Genomic DNA, 18,688 nt, shown 5'->3' with positions numbered 1-18,688 from the left:
AACTGCACAGATAAAGTCTGAACATACTTACCTCTGCAAAAGCTGTAACAATTTGAATGAGCTGTAACATGCTGCCTGGGATTGCTCACTGCCTGAGGTTAATATTCTTTTGCCCATCTCTTTCTGCAGCATGGCACAACAACACGGCATCACAGTGTTGTCACAGTGAGCCAGGAATGTGTTACTGGAGACTGTCTAGTCCAATTCCTGGCTCAGAGCTGGATCACCTAAAGAAGATTTCTCAGGGCCATTCCCAGCTGAATGTTGAATAGCCACAAAAGGAGATTCTTCTACCTCTCTGGGCACCCTTTTCCAGTGTTTGATGATCTTCATGTTATAAAATATTTTGTCTGTGCTCAGATGGAATACCATGTGATTTAATTTGCACCCATTGCCTTTTGCCCTGTCAACTGGAACAACTGAAAAGAGTCTGTCTCCCTCACTTTTATTCCCTCCCATGATGTGTCTTCTGTAACTGGAGAAGGTGGATGAGATGTCACCTTGCTCAGACACCCAGAACCCACGAGGAAGAATGTCTCTGCAGCCAGGCAAGGCACATTTCAATAGTCAGGAGTCATCTGGGACTCCAGCTTCATTCCTAATTTCTTGTGTCTGTTGGGTGAAGAAGTTTGAAAAATGATACAGGAAGGACATTCCTTTCAATTTCATTGCAGAGCTTTTGCAGCTAAAACTCCTGAGTCCATCACCCTCGCTTCCCTCACTGCACACACAACACCTTACGGAGCAGCTCCCCCAGGGGATCCTATATGGATGCACACAGATGGACACATTGGCATCCCTCACGCCCCTTCTTTCTCTTTTTGCTGACATGTGACATCTGTCTTTTTCTAGTATTTTATTCTATTTAACTAATTAGAAAGGTAAGACATAGTTAAGGTATAATCAAATAACATATTTGACTGCTTTTCTTTTCTGTTAGTTCAGGCAATCCTCATAATGCAATAACAGCTTCTTCATGGGCTAAAGCCTCTGTGTTCTAAGTCAGTGGGACACCCTCCCTCATTAAAAGCCTTTTGGCTGTGCTTATTCCCCAAAATTAAATGATAGATTTTTTTTTTCCTATCCAGATACTGCAACATTAAAAGCCCTGCAAAACAGTTGTTTCTTTGGCTGCAAAACCTTATATCTCCTTCCTCTGCATTACACTGCTTGTCTCCACCACCTACACAGTGAAGAGGAGAGGAAAATCTAAACATATAAAATAGCACTCATCAGAGTGCTCACACAGAAAGAATGCCCAAGAAGGGCACTGCGTACATGTTTTTTCTTATGCCCAGCCAGGTTCCAATTAACTACCATTCACCATGGCATCCTGCAGACACAAAGGCTCAAGTGTAAAAATGGTCATGAAGTCTTCAGGAAAATTGACCATCAAAATAATAACATTTGGCACTTATCTCAGCAGGAACAAGGCTAACTAGCTCTCATGTCCCTTTAAGGACTTTGTGCTGCGTATTTAGGTGTCATTCTGCTAATGTCTTCATTTTTGCAGGTGTACAGGTGATATGAAATTTATCTCCTGCTGTCTTCCATTCCTACACATTTGTGCATAACTTCAGAAAGTTACCATTTTAAACACATGAAAAATGTGCATGTGAGGAAAGGATGTGTTTTCAGGCATTTTTAGCCAGATTTTGCAACACTTTTGGGACAAAAGTATTTATCTTCTCTACAGATAAAGATTGAATGCTACTGTCTAAGACAAAAAAGAATCTGACAAGAAGCAAATCCTTATATTTTTCACTCATATCTTCAGAACTTGTGTCATCTATGGAAAGACGAACGAGTATGTTATCCTCTAGAGATGAGCAAAAAGTGCTGTCCATTTTGTGGTAAGAATCAGAGCATATAAAAGCTTGAAAGTTTAGCCATTCATAGGAAAGCAGGAAAGAGTGAATTCCAGTCTGCCCTTATAGGATTAACTTTTGCTTACATTAAATCTGAAAATAAGAAAAGAAACTACAGCTCAAAAATGTCTTTGTTTCTATCTATCTATCTATCTATCTATCTATCTATCTATCTATCTGTCATCTATGTATCTGTCTCAACCAAAATGCTACAGCATCGTGCTTTCTTCCAGTACTTTTTTCTTCCCTTGCCCCCATAGTCTGCATACCTGCCTGCACCATAATTCAAGTTGAGCAACGGAGTCAAAGTTGCAACCATGTTTTAACCTGCAGCTCTATGGCCAGAAAAGCTTCCCAAACAATTCCTGATTAAAAAACCTAAAACCATGAATGTCCCTCTTTTTGGATAGTCTTGTGAGCTCTTACATAAAAAAGTGGACTCAGGGGGTTTAATTCCAGCTGTTTTTTAAAACATCCTTTCTAAAAACAAAGGAATGGAAAAACCCACTATTTCAACATCCATAACAGCAGTCTCCCAGGAATTACAACATGCCAGAAAAGAAAAAAAAAGGCTGATCTGAGTAACCTGTGTGTAAGCTACATGCATATCTGCATGATCCCTGACCAGAAGAGCTCGCTGGTGCACCTCTCCCTCCTTGCTAAGGACACCTTTGATACAAGAAATGGACAATATTTTCCTAAAGCATCCTGTCTTTCTGAAAAGTTAAATGTGCCAGTGTAATTTAGACATCACTGTGGTCAAATCCATTTGCTGTGTTTCGGATCTTTAAACAGATTCTTACTTGAACAAAGCAGTTTTGACCAATTCATTTCTGGAATGATACACGAAACAATAGATGCTACAGCTTTCAGTTCCTATCTACTTTTAGAGCCATCATCTAACAAAATTCAGATTTCTGTCACTTAACCAGGCTGTAGTCTACGACAAATCTTCAGTGCTTCAGCTAGCAGTTATTAATTTCCTTTTATCTTGTTTCACAGATCTTTATCTACTCCTTTCTGGGAAGACAAATTAATTCTCTAAATAATTCCTATTTATTTATTTATTTGGGAATATTATTAGAACATTCTAATGTTCTTAATATTATGACCACAGCACAACTTCTCCCTAATACAGTTTTCATGCTCAGTCCCTCTGGGTCTAATTATGGCCAAACAGGGCAACAACAATAGAATTCAGCTGGCTGTAGTGCATTTTACAACATGTTGCCAAGGTTAAAACCACTCAGCCAGTGCCCAAAGAAGTTCCCTTATGTGGGGAACACTGTGCCTATAAATACACATAATCCAAAAGATCCCTGCACTCTCCTTTCCCCCTCAATTCATACAAATACTGCTTTAGATGAATTTGGCATTTGACTGCTGCCAAACTACCCAGCTTAAATCAAAACTCACTATTCTGCGTTTTTCCTTTCCATAATCTATTGCTTTAAACACCAAATAAAATATGGTAAGTGCCAGAAAGAGAGCAGATCAATGGTTTCTATTGCTTTAGAATCTACATTTCTTCTCCTTGACTTGTTCTTATTTCTCAGAATCCTCCTACAGTTGCTATGTCTTGATAGTCTCTGTAGTTTGAAGGCTGTGAGCAACCAGCGTCTGTTATGCCTTTGAACACACAGACACACATCCACGCAGATGCACATGATGATGATGAGCATGTTGAGAGATGCTATCAGTTGTAAACAGATCTCTCAGCCACAAATAACACAAGACCGAGGGCCAGGGATGACTGCTCATAAGCAAGCCCAGCATCTTTGTTCTCGTTCAATGGCCAGATGCAGAAGAACACTCTAAGGATGGAGAGAGCAACACTGCTTACAAGATGTTCACAAAGCTGGAAGGGTGACAAACCAGTGGTGAGAAACTATTGATCTGCTGCAGAAAGAAGCTGTTATCGCTGCTGGAGCAGGGTTGGGAATAGTAATGCTCACAGCTGTGAGGAATAAGGGCACACTACTTCTGTCGAGACCATTTGTACTCCTAACATTGTCAAATGTCTCTAAATATCACTTTGCAGACTGCCTTCAGATTTTGCAAAGCATGGTCCACAAATGAAGTTCCACAAAGAGATGCATGAAGTCCAGGGTAAATTGTGCTCATTATTTTTCACTATTACCAATACAAGCATAATGACACAGTGCCTTGATACTACAGTCTGGAGTCACTGAGCAACCTTTAAACACTCCCTAGCTCTGAGGCAACTACAAGCCAATAAGCAAGGTTCAGTTGCCAGGTATGTCAAGCTGGGGGGATGATTACACCTCTACAGAAGCTACTGCATTTATCTACAGTAGAAAAGGGACAAAAAAAATCCCCATAGTTATGATGTGAGCTCCCCAGGAGGCAGACTCTACTTTCTCTATGCTTGAACACACGATGTCAATACAGACCCAGAGTTCAGCAGCTCCTCCACTGCCTTCCTCATGCCTTGCAGCCAAGGCTCAAGGTGCATCACAGAAATCAGCCCTTGTGTTTGCAGAGCCCAAGTAGGTGATGTTTCAGAAAGAGCAGAGGTGTTGGGTTGCAGGCTTACCACAGACAGGGCATCTCAGACTCTACCTTGTGCACTTTACCTAGTGAGTTTTAGCATCCCACTATCAGGATGCGAAAGATGCCCAGGCTGCCAAGCTGGCTAGCGCCACTGGCTGCAATGCTTGACAGCTTTCTGGGTGTGTTTTTTCTCCCCTACAGTTGCCCCATTTAACCTGGTTCATGCTGTGGTCATAAATGTGTATTTTGATATCTCATGGGGATTTGAAACTCAAGCTAGACCTCTGAGTCACTGGTGCTCTTGGGATGGAACTTGAGAAGAGCCTGCTCACTTATTTAAATTTTGTCTTCTTTGTGTCAGTTTTTAGGATCAAGATCCAGTTCTGCAAAATCACATGTGAAGTTATAATGGAATTGGTTCATGGCTAGAATTCCTTTTGCAGGAGCATATTGCTCAAACTACTTTAACTGGTCTGATGCTGATTTGAGTTGAGACTTTAAAAGTATCAAAAGCAGTAACTCCAAAGTGGCATGCAAAGGGCCTCTAACCTGGTGATGCAAATTGTCTGTGATTCCCTTGACACATCAGCTTACAGACTGACATTCCTGTCCTTGAAGGAATAGGAAATTTAGGATTTACAAACAGGAATTTTTCCTGTCTATGACATTTTTCTAATGGGTCTCTGTCACCATCTGACTGCTTTATTCACAGGCATTGTAAAGAGTTTGCTGTTCACTGGGAGGACTGCTTTGTGTGAGCAGATCCCTTGGGGTCAAAAAAAGTTCTCTACATCAACTGTCAGTACATTGATAGTCAGATCTATGGCTATGGATCAGACCTGGAAAGTATGAACACAAGAAACTTTACTTTGAAACAGCTGGAAGGAAGCAAAGCATGGCAGGGATACTGTCCACCAGTTCACAGGCAAGGCAGAGGAGAGACAGTGCTTGTATGTCCTGCAGGTAATCATCAGCCAAAAATGCACTGAATTTGAAAGGACTACTGACACTTGACCATGTGATCTTCCTCATTCTTTACTTCCTGGAAAATAGCAGACAATGAGGCAGAGATCCTTATGTCTCCCTAAATGAGTCTTTTTTTTTTCCTTTACGGTGTTTTTAAAAAGGAAAACAAAAATATATTTCAACAAAAAATTAACTAGCAGACCCAGAGACTGGCTGATGAAAGGATGTCTAAAGCATGCACAGATCTAGACTAACAGATCCAGCAAACTACTGAATTATTCATGTAGGTGCACTGATTACCATTGATTAAATTATGTCACCAAAGTGAACAATATCAGAAAAGAGAGGAGGGGTCAATTTCATGTAGTATTTCATGCCTTTTGCAAGTAACAGCTCTTCCTTGTAGCCCAAATGTGTGTTCCTTATCTTTGTCTACTAATAATGAGTGATTATGAATACTAATCTAGCCTAGCATAACTTCTGAATAGCAATGAAGGAAACTCAGCCTTGAAAAGAACACATACTTGTGTCAGTCCAGACTTGTATCTTAGACATTGTGAACATACAAAATCCTTTTCGCAAAAATGTTAATGTTACACTTATCTGAAAAGGAAGCTTTATTTGGCTCTTCCAAATGGTGGAGTTCAGCTTGTGTTCCCTACCTCTGACCACCCTCTCCTCATAACAGCTCAAAGGATGACATGTCCAAAATAATTTTACATAATAGCAATTAATGCGCTTGTAGTTTTTTGTGGACTTTTAATTTCTGTCATGCAAGCCAATATATTCTAAAGTATCTATTCTAAGTAAAAACACTTAACTCAGAAGAAAAATTCACATTGTTTGGGTCATGGCTCCAAATTCTCCCAATCTATTAAAGAGCAGTAACTTAGAGCCATGCCCTGTATTTTTTTCATAATTGAGAATAATCCTGTTCTTTCAAAGTAGAATTCTGACTGATAAACTGTGGAGAGTGCCACTGAGTAGATTGCAAGTTTTTGCAATAGTTCTGGAAAGTTAATGAGTTTTCAATTTGTTCTCTTATTCTTCTATTTACACTTATGTTTTGGGCCTATTCCACTAAAATAATGATGGGCAAAACATAAAAATTTATCTCGGTATTGAGCTGCTATGGAGAACATCAGGAATATCAGATTATCAAGTTTTCAGTATACCCACAGGAAAAAATGTGCTTCAGTGTGGATTGGTACAACCCCAATTGTCAAAGATTGCACATGAGTGCATACACAGAAATACAGATGGAAAAAACCCCACACAGGTGAGAGGGAACTTCAAGAAGCAGCTTGAAAAAAAGAAAAACTTCAAGTGATGAATCATTAATCCAAAACATGTACTGCTTTCAATATTAGCACAACTTCTAATGTGATACTTTCCCAGGTATTCTGCCAGTTGTCATTTTCCAGATCTTGTCATTCAAACACATACCTAATGCCATTAATTTGTTACAGAATTTTTTAATTCTTTTTTTGAAGTGCATATGGATTTCTTCTATTTTTTTTTATACCATACATATCTCATTCTAAACTTAGAGGTTTCCATAGTTGTCATTAAAAAGCACGTAGACAAAATATTTTATGGTATCTATAATAAATGCAAAGAAATCAATACAAACAAAACTTGGCTTAGCAAACTGTACATACATAAATATGTTGTTTTTCAACTTGACATTCAACATTTTTTCCTCATAAAAACTTCTGCAATCTTATTTATTACATCCATTTTTTTTAAACCTTAAAAAAGTGCTTCTCAGATTTACACCTTGTGCATCCAAAGCAAAAGTTAGAACACCATGCCTGAAACAGAAACCACAGGGAATAATACATTGCCATACAAGATTCTTTAAAATTGTATGTTACAAATGCTCTAAAATTCCTTAAGCATTGGTTATTTTGTATACTGTAGATACTGAGAGGGTATTTAACAAAGACTGGCTAATGGGTTGTTTGGAGCAGCACACAGGAAAGGATCTACAGTATCAAGTCCTTGGTTATGCATAGTACAGGGCAATGACCTGGATATAAAGTGGCTAAAAGATCCCAAAAGCTGTACAGAAGAGGTTTCCCTCACATACATTGCATCCTCCTTCGTACCCAGGATGCGAGTATTGAAATGATGCTACTCAGGTAATACGTTGTGCACTTTGATACTGATACACTGATGCGTTTCCGCGGAGTGCCAGCAGACAAAGATATGGGCACAGTAGTGGCAACAGCAGACAGGTAAAGCTGCCATGCTGAACCCTGTCACCCTTTAAAACTATCTTGCTACCAGCCAGCACTCCAGCAAGGTTTCCCGCTGTCCCACAGGTCTCCTTCACAACGGAGGAGGACCATTCATGTATTTCAGCATGGGGTGGAAAGAGCGGGCAAAGTTGTTTGCCATAGCACAGCTGTAATCCTCCTCGGTCATGGGCACCAGGCACGCCAGCCCGATCAGGAGCAGCAGGAGGAGCTGAAGTGGCAGAGCAGCTCTGAGGACTCTGAGGAAGAAGGACGGGCACCGCCACACTGGCCCAGCCTCAGAAGGGGAGGAACCTGAGCCACCTCTTGTGGACCTGAGGAAAGAAGATGGGCAGCTGAATACACTAAAACATTACTGCAGCAGAGGTTGCCCTTGGGCACTCAACCTCCCCTGAAGGCCTATTTACAATTTGCACAGACTTTGATTGACAACTGCAGAGGTACTGTTCAGTGAACATGCTGTTTCCCTAACACTTTCAAGAGACCCCAGATTTCTAGACTGGGTAGGGAAACACCTAATGTTCACAAGAGAAGGGTCTTTGTGACCGCACAGTCCCTTTATCATTTATGGGGAAGACTCTCCACTTAAAGCAGTGTGCAATAGCGAAGGGGAAAATAAAAGGTGGGCCATACCTGACATATTTGTTCAATGCATGCTGTCTAAAAAGGTGGGCCTTCTTGTTTAAAATGGCCAGTTGCATTTCATTTGCAGAAGTTGCTACATTTGTTTATGTATAAGGAATCCATGAGGGTATATAATGCATTGAGATTCAGTTAATCATTTTCTGCCAATCAATACACCAATATAAAGGTAATGGGGACTTATTTTCTACAAAGCACATTGTGTTTTTGAATCTTGCACAGAATCAGCAGTTAAAATCTATCTGCTCAACTGACTTGACATCATCACCTTCCAAGTAGTTTTCTCCCTTATGTTGATGGATCTGACTTGAAATGGCACCTACCTATCACATCTATAAGGCAGTAGAGATCTAACACAAATATTTCCAAAGAGACACTTCAAAAATCCATTTTATTACTTTAATGAAAGATAAAGACATGAATTTAATTTTTTTCTTTTTGACTGAAACTGTCAACAGCTGGAAAGAGTGACCAGGAAAGATTAAATTTGGTGGTCTCTGTGTGCTAAATTAAATGGCATGGGAAAATACTGTCTTTCAGTGCAAGCCAAAAATGGAAGAACTCAGAGCCTTCAATTAACTTGCTTCAAGAACTCTGCTATTAGGACATTAGATCATGAATTTGGTCTCAGATATGTTGCTATAATACATTTGCATGGTTGCTATGATCATGAGGCCTCAGAAAATCTATGGTTTCCTAGAGTTCAAAAGTTCTCATAAGGATATATGAGAAATCAGGCTTATTGGCTGTGGTTAAATGCTCCCCAGTAAAGTAAGTATGGGGTGATGGTTCCCTAGTGGTTCTATGACTTCCACTTGCATTTTTGATTCTGTCTCCCTGATAAATCTGAATCTGTATGGGGAAGCATTCAAAAATGAAAATATAATCTTCAAAACAATGCCAAGCTTAGCAAGGGTTCCCTTTGTACGTGTTCAGAAAAGAATTATTTCTGTGCTTGAGAGTACTTAATTTTCTTGTTCATATATGTATAGCACCTCACTATGAGGACCTCAGCAAAGCAAATTTTAAAGTTCAGGTGGCCAACAGATACATAAACACTAATTTAGCAAATATGCTAAATTATTAGCTGGAACTAAATATTCCAGGAAGCAGCGATGATTAAAACATCAGGTCTTGTGTTGTCTGAATCCACACTATTGTAGCCCAGATGGAAAGTTGCTTATCGCACAACGTAGGATCATGTATTATAAAAAAAATATTGAAAGGACATGGCACATTAAACAGCACCAGAGCATTCCATACAAAAGCTCAGTTAGATCAGGACTTCTACTGTCTGAGAATACCAAGACAGAAAGTTAATGGACTGAGGCAGGAACAAAGGGAACAAAGAGTGCCTAATTACTTTCCAAGCATTTGATTGCACTATCTACCTATTTACAAGGCTCTCACTGTATAAACATTGTTAATCCAAATAAAAAAATGACCACATTTCTGCAGCTGCTAAATGGTGTTTGATAATGAGGGAAGTGTCATTTTCTTTATTGCCCCAGAATTACTCTGCTGCAACACTGGATGTCAGAAAGGGAATTTCCAAAAAGCTGAATAAAAAGGTAGCAAAGTTTTTTTTCCTGGTTTTTCTTTTCTTTTTCCTATGCCTTTAGTAGCACGATCCAGCACTTCTTGCTTTGTGCTTTACAAAAAAAAAAAATTGCAATATAAGCTTTCATGGCTGATCTCAAAAGGAATACAAACTTTCAAACACTAAAACACTTCACAGCAAACCATATTTTTCTGCAGTGAAGTAGGGTATTGAAGAATAATACTGCAATGAAACAATTCAAAAAGCAAACAATGAAATGTTACAATAACATCTTTGGAGGGGGAGTTATAAGAAGTTTGAGTGTTGTACTGCTTGTGTTTGTGGCAGGCACACCTCTGCAATCTACATAATTGAAAATGGAATGGGCCATCTTAGAGTGTTTAATAGATTTGGTAAGGATAGATGGTTAAAATTATACATTGTTAATAAAAAGCTCACTAGTTTTAAGGACAGAACACCCATTTTGTTTGGCAGGAGAAAGGAAAGCTGAAGTACTGTGCGCCACTTTGGGGGAAAAATCTAATTTCTGTTCTTGAGCTTGTCCCTTTAGCTGTCTCTTCTGATTGCTCCACCATTTGCCACTGAGGAGGCAAAGAGGTAGAGCCATCTGCTACTCACTCCAGTACACAATTCCTACTTAGTAGATGAAAAAGGGAAGCACAGCTGCAGTCCTGGCCAACAGTAAGCTTCTTCATGCCAAGAAATTTTATACATTAATCTAAGTGCAAGCAACAGTTACCCTTATTTTGAGAGTTTGTAATGTCAGTGATATTGGAACTCTTCTCTAAGCATTTCAAGAGGGGAGAAGCTAATTTACCAGGCTATAGATAGGATGGTCAAAGTGAACTTTAATTTCAGATCAGAGGGGAACCTTTTTGTAAAGATGATTGCTACTTTTTTCCCCAAGGAAAATATGGTTGATGTAACCAATCTGTATTGCAGTAAGCATCTGAAAGCTATCAAAAAGGAATTTATCATTCAAGTGAAGCTGATGGAAATAAAGTTAATTTAATGCTAAGTGACTAATGGAATGCGAAAAACAGGCTTACATTGAAAGAAGCACTGCTGGCCTAGTAGAGTAGGATGTTATTTACTGCAGTTAATCAAGAATGGGCCTTAATTTAATATCTTTATTAAAAGACTACTGCACAAAATATAAGAATATTAGATTTCATCTCTATGATGACAGATGCTGAAGGTCTTTGAAAATACCAGACAGGATTGGCTTCTTGCACAGCAAAAAAGTGGGTAAATCTAATAAGTTGAAGAAGCAGCAGTTGTATATGATATTTAAGTAACAAGCCCCAAGTGAGAGTGAGGGAGATAACTGGGAAAAGAATCATGGCAAACAAAACCCAAATCTTGTGTTTGAGCTACTGTGTAGCCATGAGTATAATTTTGTGGGCAAAGGCACAAAGAGTGATGTGGTTTGGTCTGTTCCAGGAAGAGCAAGTGACCTTTAGTATCCACTAGTCATTTGGGGAGGCTTGGGGAGAGCAGGAAATGGAGTTTGGTACTATGGCACCTAGACCTGAATAGAGCTGCTCAAGAGAGACAATGTAAACACCCCTGAGCAAACTGAACCACTATTTTAATCTTTTAACATTTTAATCACTTCAAAAAATTCACAGGCAAAGATCCAGGTGTGCACTTATGACAGCTCTATTAAACTGATGAAGAAAGAGGAATTGCTTCTTGGATTTTCTTTCCCACCTAGCATACGATTACTAGTACTGCTTGGATGAGACTCCAGTTAAATCCACAATGTAATGTCTAGTTTAATCCTGCACCTTGCTTAGCATCACACTATATTTGCTTGTCCTTTTGAGGTGATAATGGAGAAGGCAAAGTGATATGAAACTTACTATACACAAAGCATGGCCCCTCTAATTTTTTAGATGAAATTTCCTTCACAACTTCTTGTGTGATAAACCTTTTGGGATTGACTTTATTTCTCCTTTATACTAAACTCTAACAGGGTTTGCTGATCCAGTGCAAGATCAAACACAAAGTACTCTGATCAGAGGCATGTCAAAATATTAAAGAACACAGTGACAGCTTGTACCGCATTATCAGTTAAAACCACATTATACATCAACCGCAACCTGTCTGCCTTGCGCATTTGATTAAGTTTCCTATTCAGCAGTGACTCATTCGTATTCCATGCTTGTCTGAATGACAAATTGAACATTGTGTTGTGCTGCTACAAGATGTGTTAATAAACAGTGCTGGAAAGCCTTGATCTGAAAGGTGCCACAGCAATGCCACTGCTAGGACAGGGGTTGATCCCAAAGCTGCTCTTTGAGCCAGGGGCTCGCACCTACGACCAGAAACCTCAGAAGGCTGGCAGAAGTGGTTTGACTACACAGGAGAGTGGAAAAGCGCACACAATGTGTTCCTTGAGTACAATGGTGCCAGTGCAAGCGTGCTGATCTGCCAAAGACATCGCCCCTCCTCCTCGCTGTTAGTGGCTGCAGAGTAAAGCCCCTCTCCTCCCTTTCTTTTCTCCCTATGAGAAACAAAATGCCAAGCTTCATAGCAGACTGGAGCTGAATAATTAGTTCTCTTTCTCCATCAGACAGAAAGATGGAGTTTACGTAGATCTCCTATTTTCTATGTGGTTTCCTTTTGTTTCAAAGGAAAAAAAACCCTTAAAAATAGGCAGCTTAGTGCATGTGGAATCAGTACAAGATACTTATTCTGTTTGTTACATGTTAGTTTTACAACTATGCCACTTTACTCACAGTCCCTAACTATGCATGTAAAGCAAACTTTTTAAAAGAAGTGTTCATGTAAATATCTACATGGTAAATAGTTTTGCTCTTTACTTCATTTACAATGAGAATAAAGCATTGATTTTGCTAATGGAAAAAAATAATACTCTTAAGGTATATTTTTGTCCACTTGTTTGTGGCTCAATCACTGTATTAAATCTGGTGTTCACTGCTTTCTTTGACTCTAACAGGAGTTATTTAAAAAAAAATACTTAATTTTGTGTTTTGTCTTTCCAACATAAAATCTTTGACTTTACAAGCAAATCAGTTAATTTTTGATATGCAGAGAATAAATGAGATTTAAGTTAAATAAGATTTATTATTAGATTTCATAAGAACAAATATACGTTAATCACACTTTCTGATTATTTTAGCAGTGTGCAAAACACTGAAATAGCAAAAGATGTCCCTCTTACACACGTTGGCTTGCTCCTTTGCTTTTTTACTTTTTTTTTTTTTAAACTTCATAATTGTTGAGGCTAGTAAACCGATCAGTGAAAGAGCGAAGGTACACACATCACACTGACAACAACAAGAATGCAGAAGCACTGTTAGCTGCAGAGATGACAGGTCGCTGGAGACACCGTGGAAAGCAAGAAGCTGTAGCTGCACGCCTGCTCTCTACTGGTCAGACAGAGATGGGGCAGCGCTGCTCCCGGAGCAATGCAGGGATGCAAGCACTGGGTGAGCCATGGCAGTGTTAGCATGTTATACTGCAGGTCGTCTCAGGAGGGGACAGAAAGTGATCCCGAGTCTCATTACTCTCAGATTCTGACTTTTAGTTTTGAGTCTAAAGTATTGAAAACCCACAAACTGAACAAAACTTTTCAGGGGGGAAAAAAAAAAAAAGAAGAAAAAAGGAAACAAATAAATAAAGAAAAGGATGTTAGTATGTCTCATTCAGATCTGTGGGTTTTGTGAATTCTAGAATATGATATTGGCCTATTACCTGCCTTAATTTAATATCTAGAGGTAAAGAGGATGATAGAAAGTGTTTGCCATGAACTTACTAGCACTCCTCTTAAATCACACCAAAATAAAATAATCATTAAATATCATGAGTGTAAACACACACTCTTATCAGGCATATGAAAAATAAACATTGATTGCATGGGATTTCTGTCCAGCAAAAGCTGTAAATGGCCAAGGATTAACCTGTATCTCTATTTAACAAAGAATTTGAAGTAACTGAAAGTCCCTTTTGCCAAAGGATTAACAAAAGGGAAGTTATCACTGTGTAAGTCCTGTCCACCTGATGGAGTCACAGTGGGACCGAGAGGAACCACGGCCAATTTCTATCATCCTCTTGGCGTTCTAGAACAGAGTGCGGAAACCAGGAGAATAAGGTACCTGCTATGTGGACTGCTGACAGAGGGTCCAGGCTGTGAGAGACTACATTTGCCCCGTGGCTGTTTGCAATGAATAGGGGGTAAAGAAAGAAGAATGTTCAGTCCAGGCAAATAAAGACAAGCTACTGATGAAACTAAATTAAAAGTGCAGCAAAGGAAACATAAAAAAAAAATCAAATGAAGTGACCAATACCCATGAACCAAGGAAACTGGCTTTTCTTTGTGCCTAGCTGATTATGAAAATTATTGGAACATACATAGTGAACTCAAAAATAACAGTTCAGACATTATTTTTATGGACAGTAGCTCTGGGTTTCAAATAAAATCTCTAGAAATTTAGTTCAAATAATAGGCAATATGAAATAGATGTTATCTTATTAAGTTGAATATGGAAAAATATATAGATTTAAAAATCCACATGCAGAAAAATTAATATTCTCAAGGAAAAAAGGTACAAGACCCTCCTTTGGCAAGTTTTGCCTATCCTACACCCCACGATTTTGAAGGCCAAATAACTGTAGGGGCATTCTTGCACTCACAGCTAGTGAGTATTGCTGGATGATTTAATGGAGCTAGATGTTTATAATTCTGATTGTATTTCTTTTGTATTAGTATTTATTTATTTAGCATCAGCATATTTGGCAAGGAAATTCTAAACACTTTAGTATCACTTTAGTCTTCAAAATTGTGTGGATGCAGAACCCAGAAGTTTGAAAACTAGACCCAAGGAATCATACAACTCAGTTATGAATTATGGAGAAAAAAAAAAGAGTAGTCATGTATATGAACAAAGAGACAGACAAATCCTTATTAAAATATTAAGATGAAACCCATGATAATTCTACATGCTCTCTAGACAAAGATTTATGTTAAAATACTTCTCCATTTCCTGTAATGGTCAGGCAACCTTCAGTTACACCTGTGATATAAGAGCTATTAGAAATTACTTAGGTTTAAATTTAAAAGACAAAAGCATTGACCTCTGAAATAAAATGCTAAGGTTTATATTCCTTCTCCTTTGGAAAAGCCAGTATTCCTTTACATTCTCATACTAGCATCTAAAAGGAAACTAGTGAACGTAAACAAAAATTAAAAAAAAATAAATTAATTTCAAGAGCCATAGATTTACCAAGACAGAACTCAGAGACTTTACAAAAAAGTGCAAATGGAAAAACAAAACAAAACAAAACCAATCTGATTGTCTTAAGAACTAAGGAAAAAAGCAAATTAATCAACCAATAGAATTGCAGAAAAAGACAAAATAATTGCAGTTCTAATTTGGGCTCAGAGTATGGAAGTGTTAAGTATTAGGCATGTATTGCTATATTTCTTGAATTTTGTGCCAGCGATGTAAATGGACAACTCCAGAGTTGCCACTGTAGCCATTGATTAGGTCCTGCACAGCTAGCTGGTTTGAATTATGTTTTTGTGCCCTTCAGCTCTACTTAGCCCTTCATCCAAAGTCTCAATAAGACCATCTGCAACCTGCATCAGAAATGACAAAAGAACTTATTGAGATTCTTGATGAAGCAGCTCTGAAGAGAAGGCCAAACAGAAATGGAGGACTGATTATACCAGACAAGACCAGACTTTGGGGTGCTGCCATCACTAGAGCAAAATACAAGAGACACGACATGCCATACCATGGTAAACCAACCACACTGACAGCCCTGGTTTCAGATAGTATTTACCACTTCTGATTTCATGCAGGATGGGATATGCAGCAGGGTTGGGGAAAGCAGCTGTGTTTTCCTTTTGGTTTATGACATTTCCTTTCCTAACAAGTGGGAAGGGGTGACTTCCAGCTGGCTAGAACTGCTGTAGATATCTAGAGTTCCCACCCAAGAGGTGGAAGAAAATAATTGACATGAAATTACCGTTCTCTGTCTGCTTGGAGTGCTTCTTCCAGATACAGGACTCACTGAGCCTGATGTGTCTAATTCATCAGAAGACCATGAAGACAATTCCTAAAGTTCAGAAGGAACGGAGCTCAGAAATACAGCAACTAGCTGTACAGGTAAGCAAACTAGAAAAATTACCCTGAGTGAAATTCCAGCAGAGTTATTTCCAAACCAAATAAAATAAAGCAGCTAAATTTTGTTACCAAATTTTAAAAGACTAAGGCATTAAATGTTTTCTCTGTCAGCCCTAAAGGAGAAGAAAAGCAAACAATAGTTAAAACTTCCTTTGCTTAGGTGACACATTTTCTACCAAAGTCAATACACAGGAAAAAACAATAGTCCTTTGTTGGCTGTGAACTACAAGAAGAGTTTGGTAGTACCAAGATTTTAATTAAACAGGCAGAAATCCACTAAAAGAACGGAAGAGCTGAGTTCTTGTGCTTTAAGCACTCTGCTAATCCAAGTCCTTTTAAAAAACTGAACTAAAGGAGAGCCTTGAAATCTTTACTCTGTAGCTGTCACTGCTGGCAAAGACATATGTGAAACTCCCCCTCAAATATGTGAGATACACAACTTGAAAAGATTTGGACTATAACTCACAGCCTAAGAGGCACATATAAGGGACTCCTTACCCTACTACAGAATTTATTTTATGCTTTTTTTCCCTCTCTTTCACAAAGTGTGCATTAACTTCCTTTCCAGTGACAACTGACATATTATAATTTTCAGTACTGCTGCTTGAATAATTATCTCATATACTTTGCCAGTTGACTGATTCAGTAATAGCAGGGTAAACAAACTGAGAAGTTCAGTAATTGCTACACCAAATAGAAAAAAAATACTGAATTTACCCCCTCCCCCCCATATCAGAAGAGATCTTTACAATATGATGTTTAAGATTACTTTATGATATTTAAGATTATATGTTCCATCTTGATAAACACTGCAAACCACAGAAACAGAGCAGCCAATAGCAATGACCAGAGAAAGGCAGTTGGAACAGCAGGAAACACGCTCAGTGAACAGAAAGAAATATAAAGACGTGACTTACCAGCTGACTGCTTGAAATGTCTAGAATTTTCTCTAGGTCTTTAATATGACGTGTAACCTCTTTCAAGAGCAGCTTCAGTCTGTTTCCAATGACATGTACCTTTTCTTTGGCTTCAAGACAATCCTTGCCTTCAGCATTGACTAGCAATTGGCAAGACATATCTTGCAGTGATGCCACCTTCAACTGAGACTCCAGCAGCTCACGTCTGATTTGCTGTTGCCAAGGCAAGCATCAAATTTTTTTAATAGTAGTAAAAAAAAAAAAAGTAGAACTCACAAAACTCAACATTTTAAGCCAAAGAAATGGGAAAAAAAACCCCCGAGAAGCAATATAAATTCCTAATCTGACTGGAGGATATACAGCAGACTAGTAGTTGCTTAAGATTTAAAATCACATGTTGTGCTACTAAGGAAAGTGAGTGGCATTCCCTACCAAGGCAAAGTCAGTCACTGACACTGGTCTCACAGCTCTGTGTTAACACACAATGTGCAGTGCTAACCCCCACGAGAAAGAGAAATTTGATTAGATGTTTTTCTGGTGATCTCCCAAAACACTGGGAGAGAAAAGGGTGATTATAGTCCTACCATAAGAAGTCTGTGATGATCCTGCAGTATTTCTGAGTCCAGATTTGGATTGATGGGCACAATCTCATTTTTTCTTCTGTCAATATTCTCCAACCAAAGCAGCAAACCATGGCTCAGTTCGTGGAAATCCTACAAATGACGAATCATGGTTTTAACAGGGTAGTAGACTATTCCAGTCAAACTCAGGTTTTTAGTTTATCTTCTGATACATTCTACTAGCTAAATAAAATAACTTCCAAGAAGTATACAATAGGCTATTATAACACTATTCCAGAGATGACAAATTTTGTAAATATTGGGCTGTAAATACATGTTTTAGGTAGCGCAGGTGTACCCTTGAGAAAAACACACGCCAAAGCTGTATGGCTTTCATGGGTAAGTTTCAGATGGATCGTGAGCACACTAGGTAACTAAATGGTTTATAATTTCACTATAATGTGAAATTATAAACCATTTAGCTGCTGACAATTTGAAATAGGCACAGTACAGACCTGGCACTGTATTAATGCAGCCTGCAATGAGCTGCGCCAGTCTTCGATCATGCTGCACACGTGCTCCCAGCGCACGTTCATCTGAGACAGGCGCTCCTGCAGCTTCTTGCTCTCCTCGCTGTCAGACTGAGTGAACTCTGAGCTGCACAGGTTGATGGACAAGATGATTGCTTTGCGGTTATCAATTGCCTTCTGCAGCTCCTTGATGGTAAGACAAAGGGAAAGAAAGAATGGAAATTGGTAAATTGTGACTTTCAGAAAAACAAAGTAGAGAATGTACCACAAGACTGCAATGCTTTGCCACCAGCAGCTGCAGAAATGCATTATACTGTAATAGTCCCTTTACTCTGCCTATGGCGCTTCTGGGCTCACTCTGTGACTCTGCAAGTTTCCACTCTTTAACATCTACTAAAATTTTACTCTAAGCATAAACAAGAGCAAGCCAACTAAAGTTGTAAAGTCTTAAAAGCCTGAAGTCAGAGTTGAATTTTAAAGATCTGGCTCATGTTCCAGATATTTTAAAGACAGAGCAGATCCAACAAAATTTAAAGATGTAGCACAACTGTATTTTAGCTCACAATAAAACTTTTGCCCTCACTTCTCAGTTTTGCTGATAAACATAAAAAACAACTTATTTTCAAGTGGAATCTTCTGTCATCAGTGTTTTAAAATAAAAGTTTTTACTGAGAGAAACAAAAACATACAAAGAGTATAAAGAACTTGAAT

At 38.7% G+C, this 18,688-nt stretch overlaps 1 protein-coding gene across 22 annotated transcripts in view; it reads right to left on the bottom strand.

The window, feature by feature from the left end:
• Positions 1–5,947: 5,947 nt before the first annotated feature.
• The window catches only part of SYNE1 (spectrin repeat containing nuclear envelope protein 1), a 293,146-nt gene continuing 280,405 nt past the window's right edge, over positions 5,948–18,688 (bottom strand). For 16 of the 22 annotated variants that reach the window (XM_039707347.1, XM_039707344.1, XM_039707348.1 and 13 more), the window contains 6 exons: positions 17,963–18,163; positions 17,472–17,600; positions 16,888–17,100; positions 15,813–15,902; positions 13,937–13,995; positions 7,683–7,923 (listed from right to left, as the gene is read on the bottom strand). In XM_039707347.1, the coding sequence (XP_039563281.1) occupies positions 7,683–7,923; positions 13,937–13,995; positions 15,813–15,902; positions 16,888–17,100; positions 17,472–17,600; positions 17,963–18,163 (933 nt within the window). Of the gene's footprint in view, positions 7,924–13,936; positions 13,996–15,812; positions 15,903–16,887; positions 17,101–17,471; positions 17,601–17,962; positions 18,164–18,688 lie in introns of all 22 variants that reach the window. The other 6 variants (XM_039707342.1, XM_039707351.1, XM_039707363.1 and 3 more) reach the window with 2 other exon arrangements.

This window comes from Passer montanus, unplaced genomic scaffold (assembly GCF_014805655.1).
Source record: "Passer montanus isolate IOZ18808 unplaced genomic scaffold, ASM1480565v1 scaffold2, whole genome shotgun sequence".
In the NCBI taxonomy this organism is placed as follows: Eukaryota; Metazoa; Chordata; class Aves; order Passeriformes; family Passeridae; genus Passer; species Passer montanus.
Note: the sequence above shows the minus strand (reverse complement) of the source record. Positions and strands in the feature narration are given on the sequence as shown.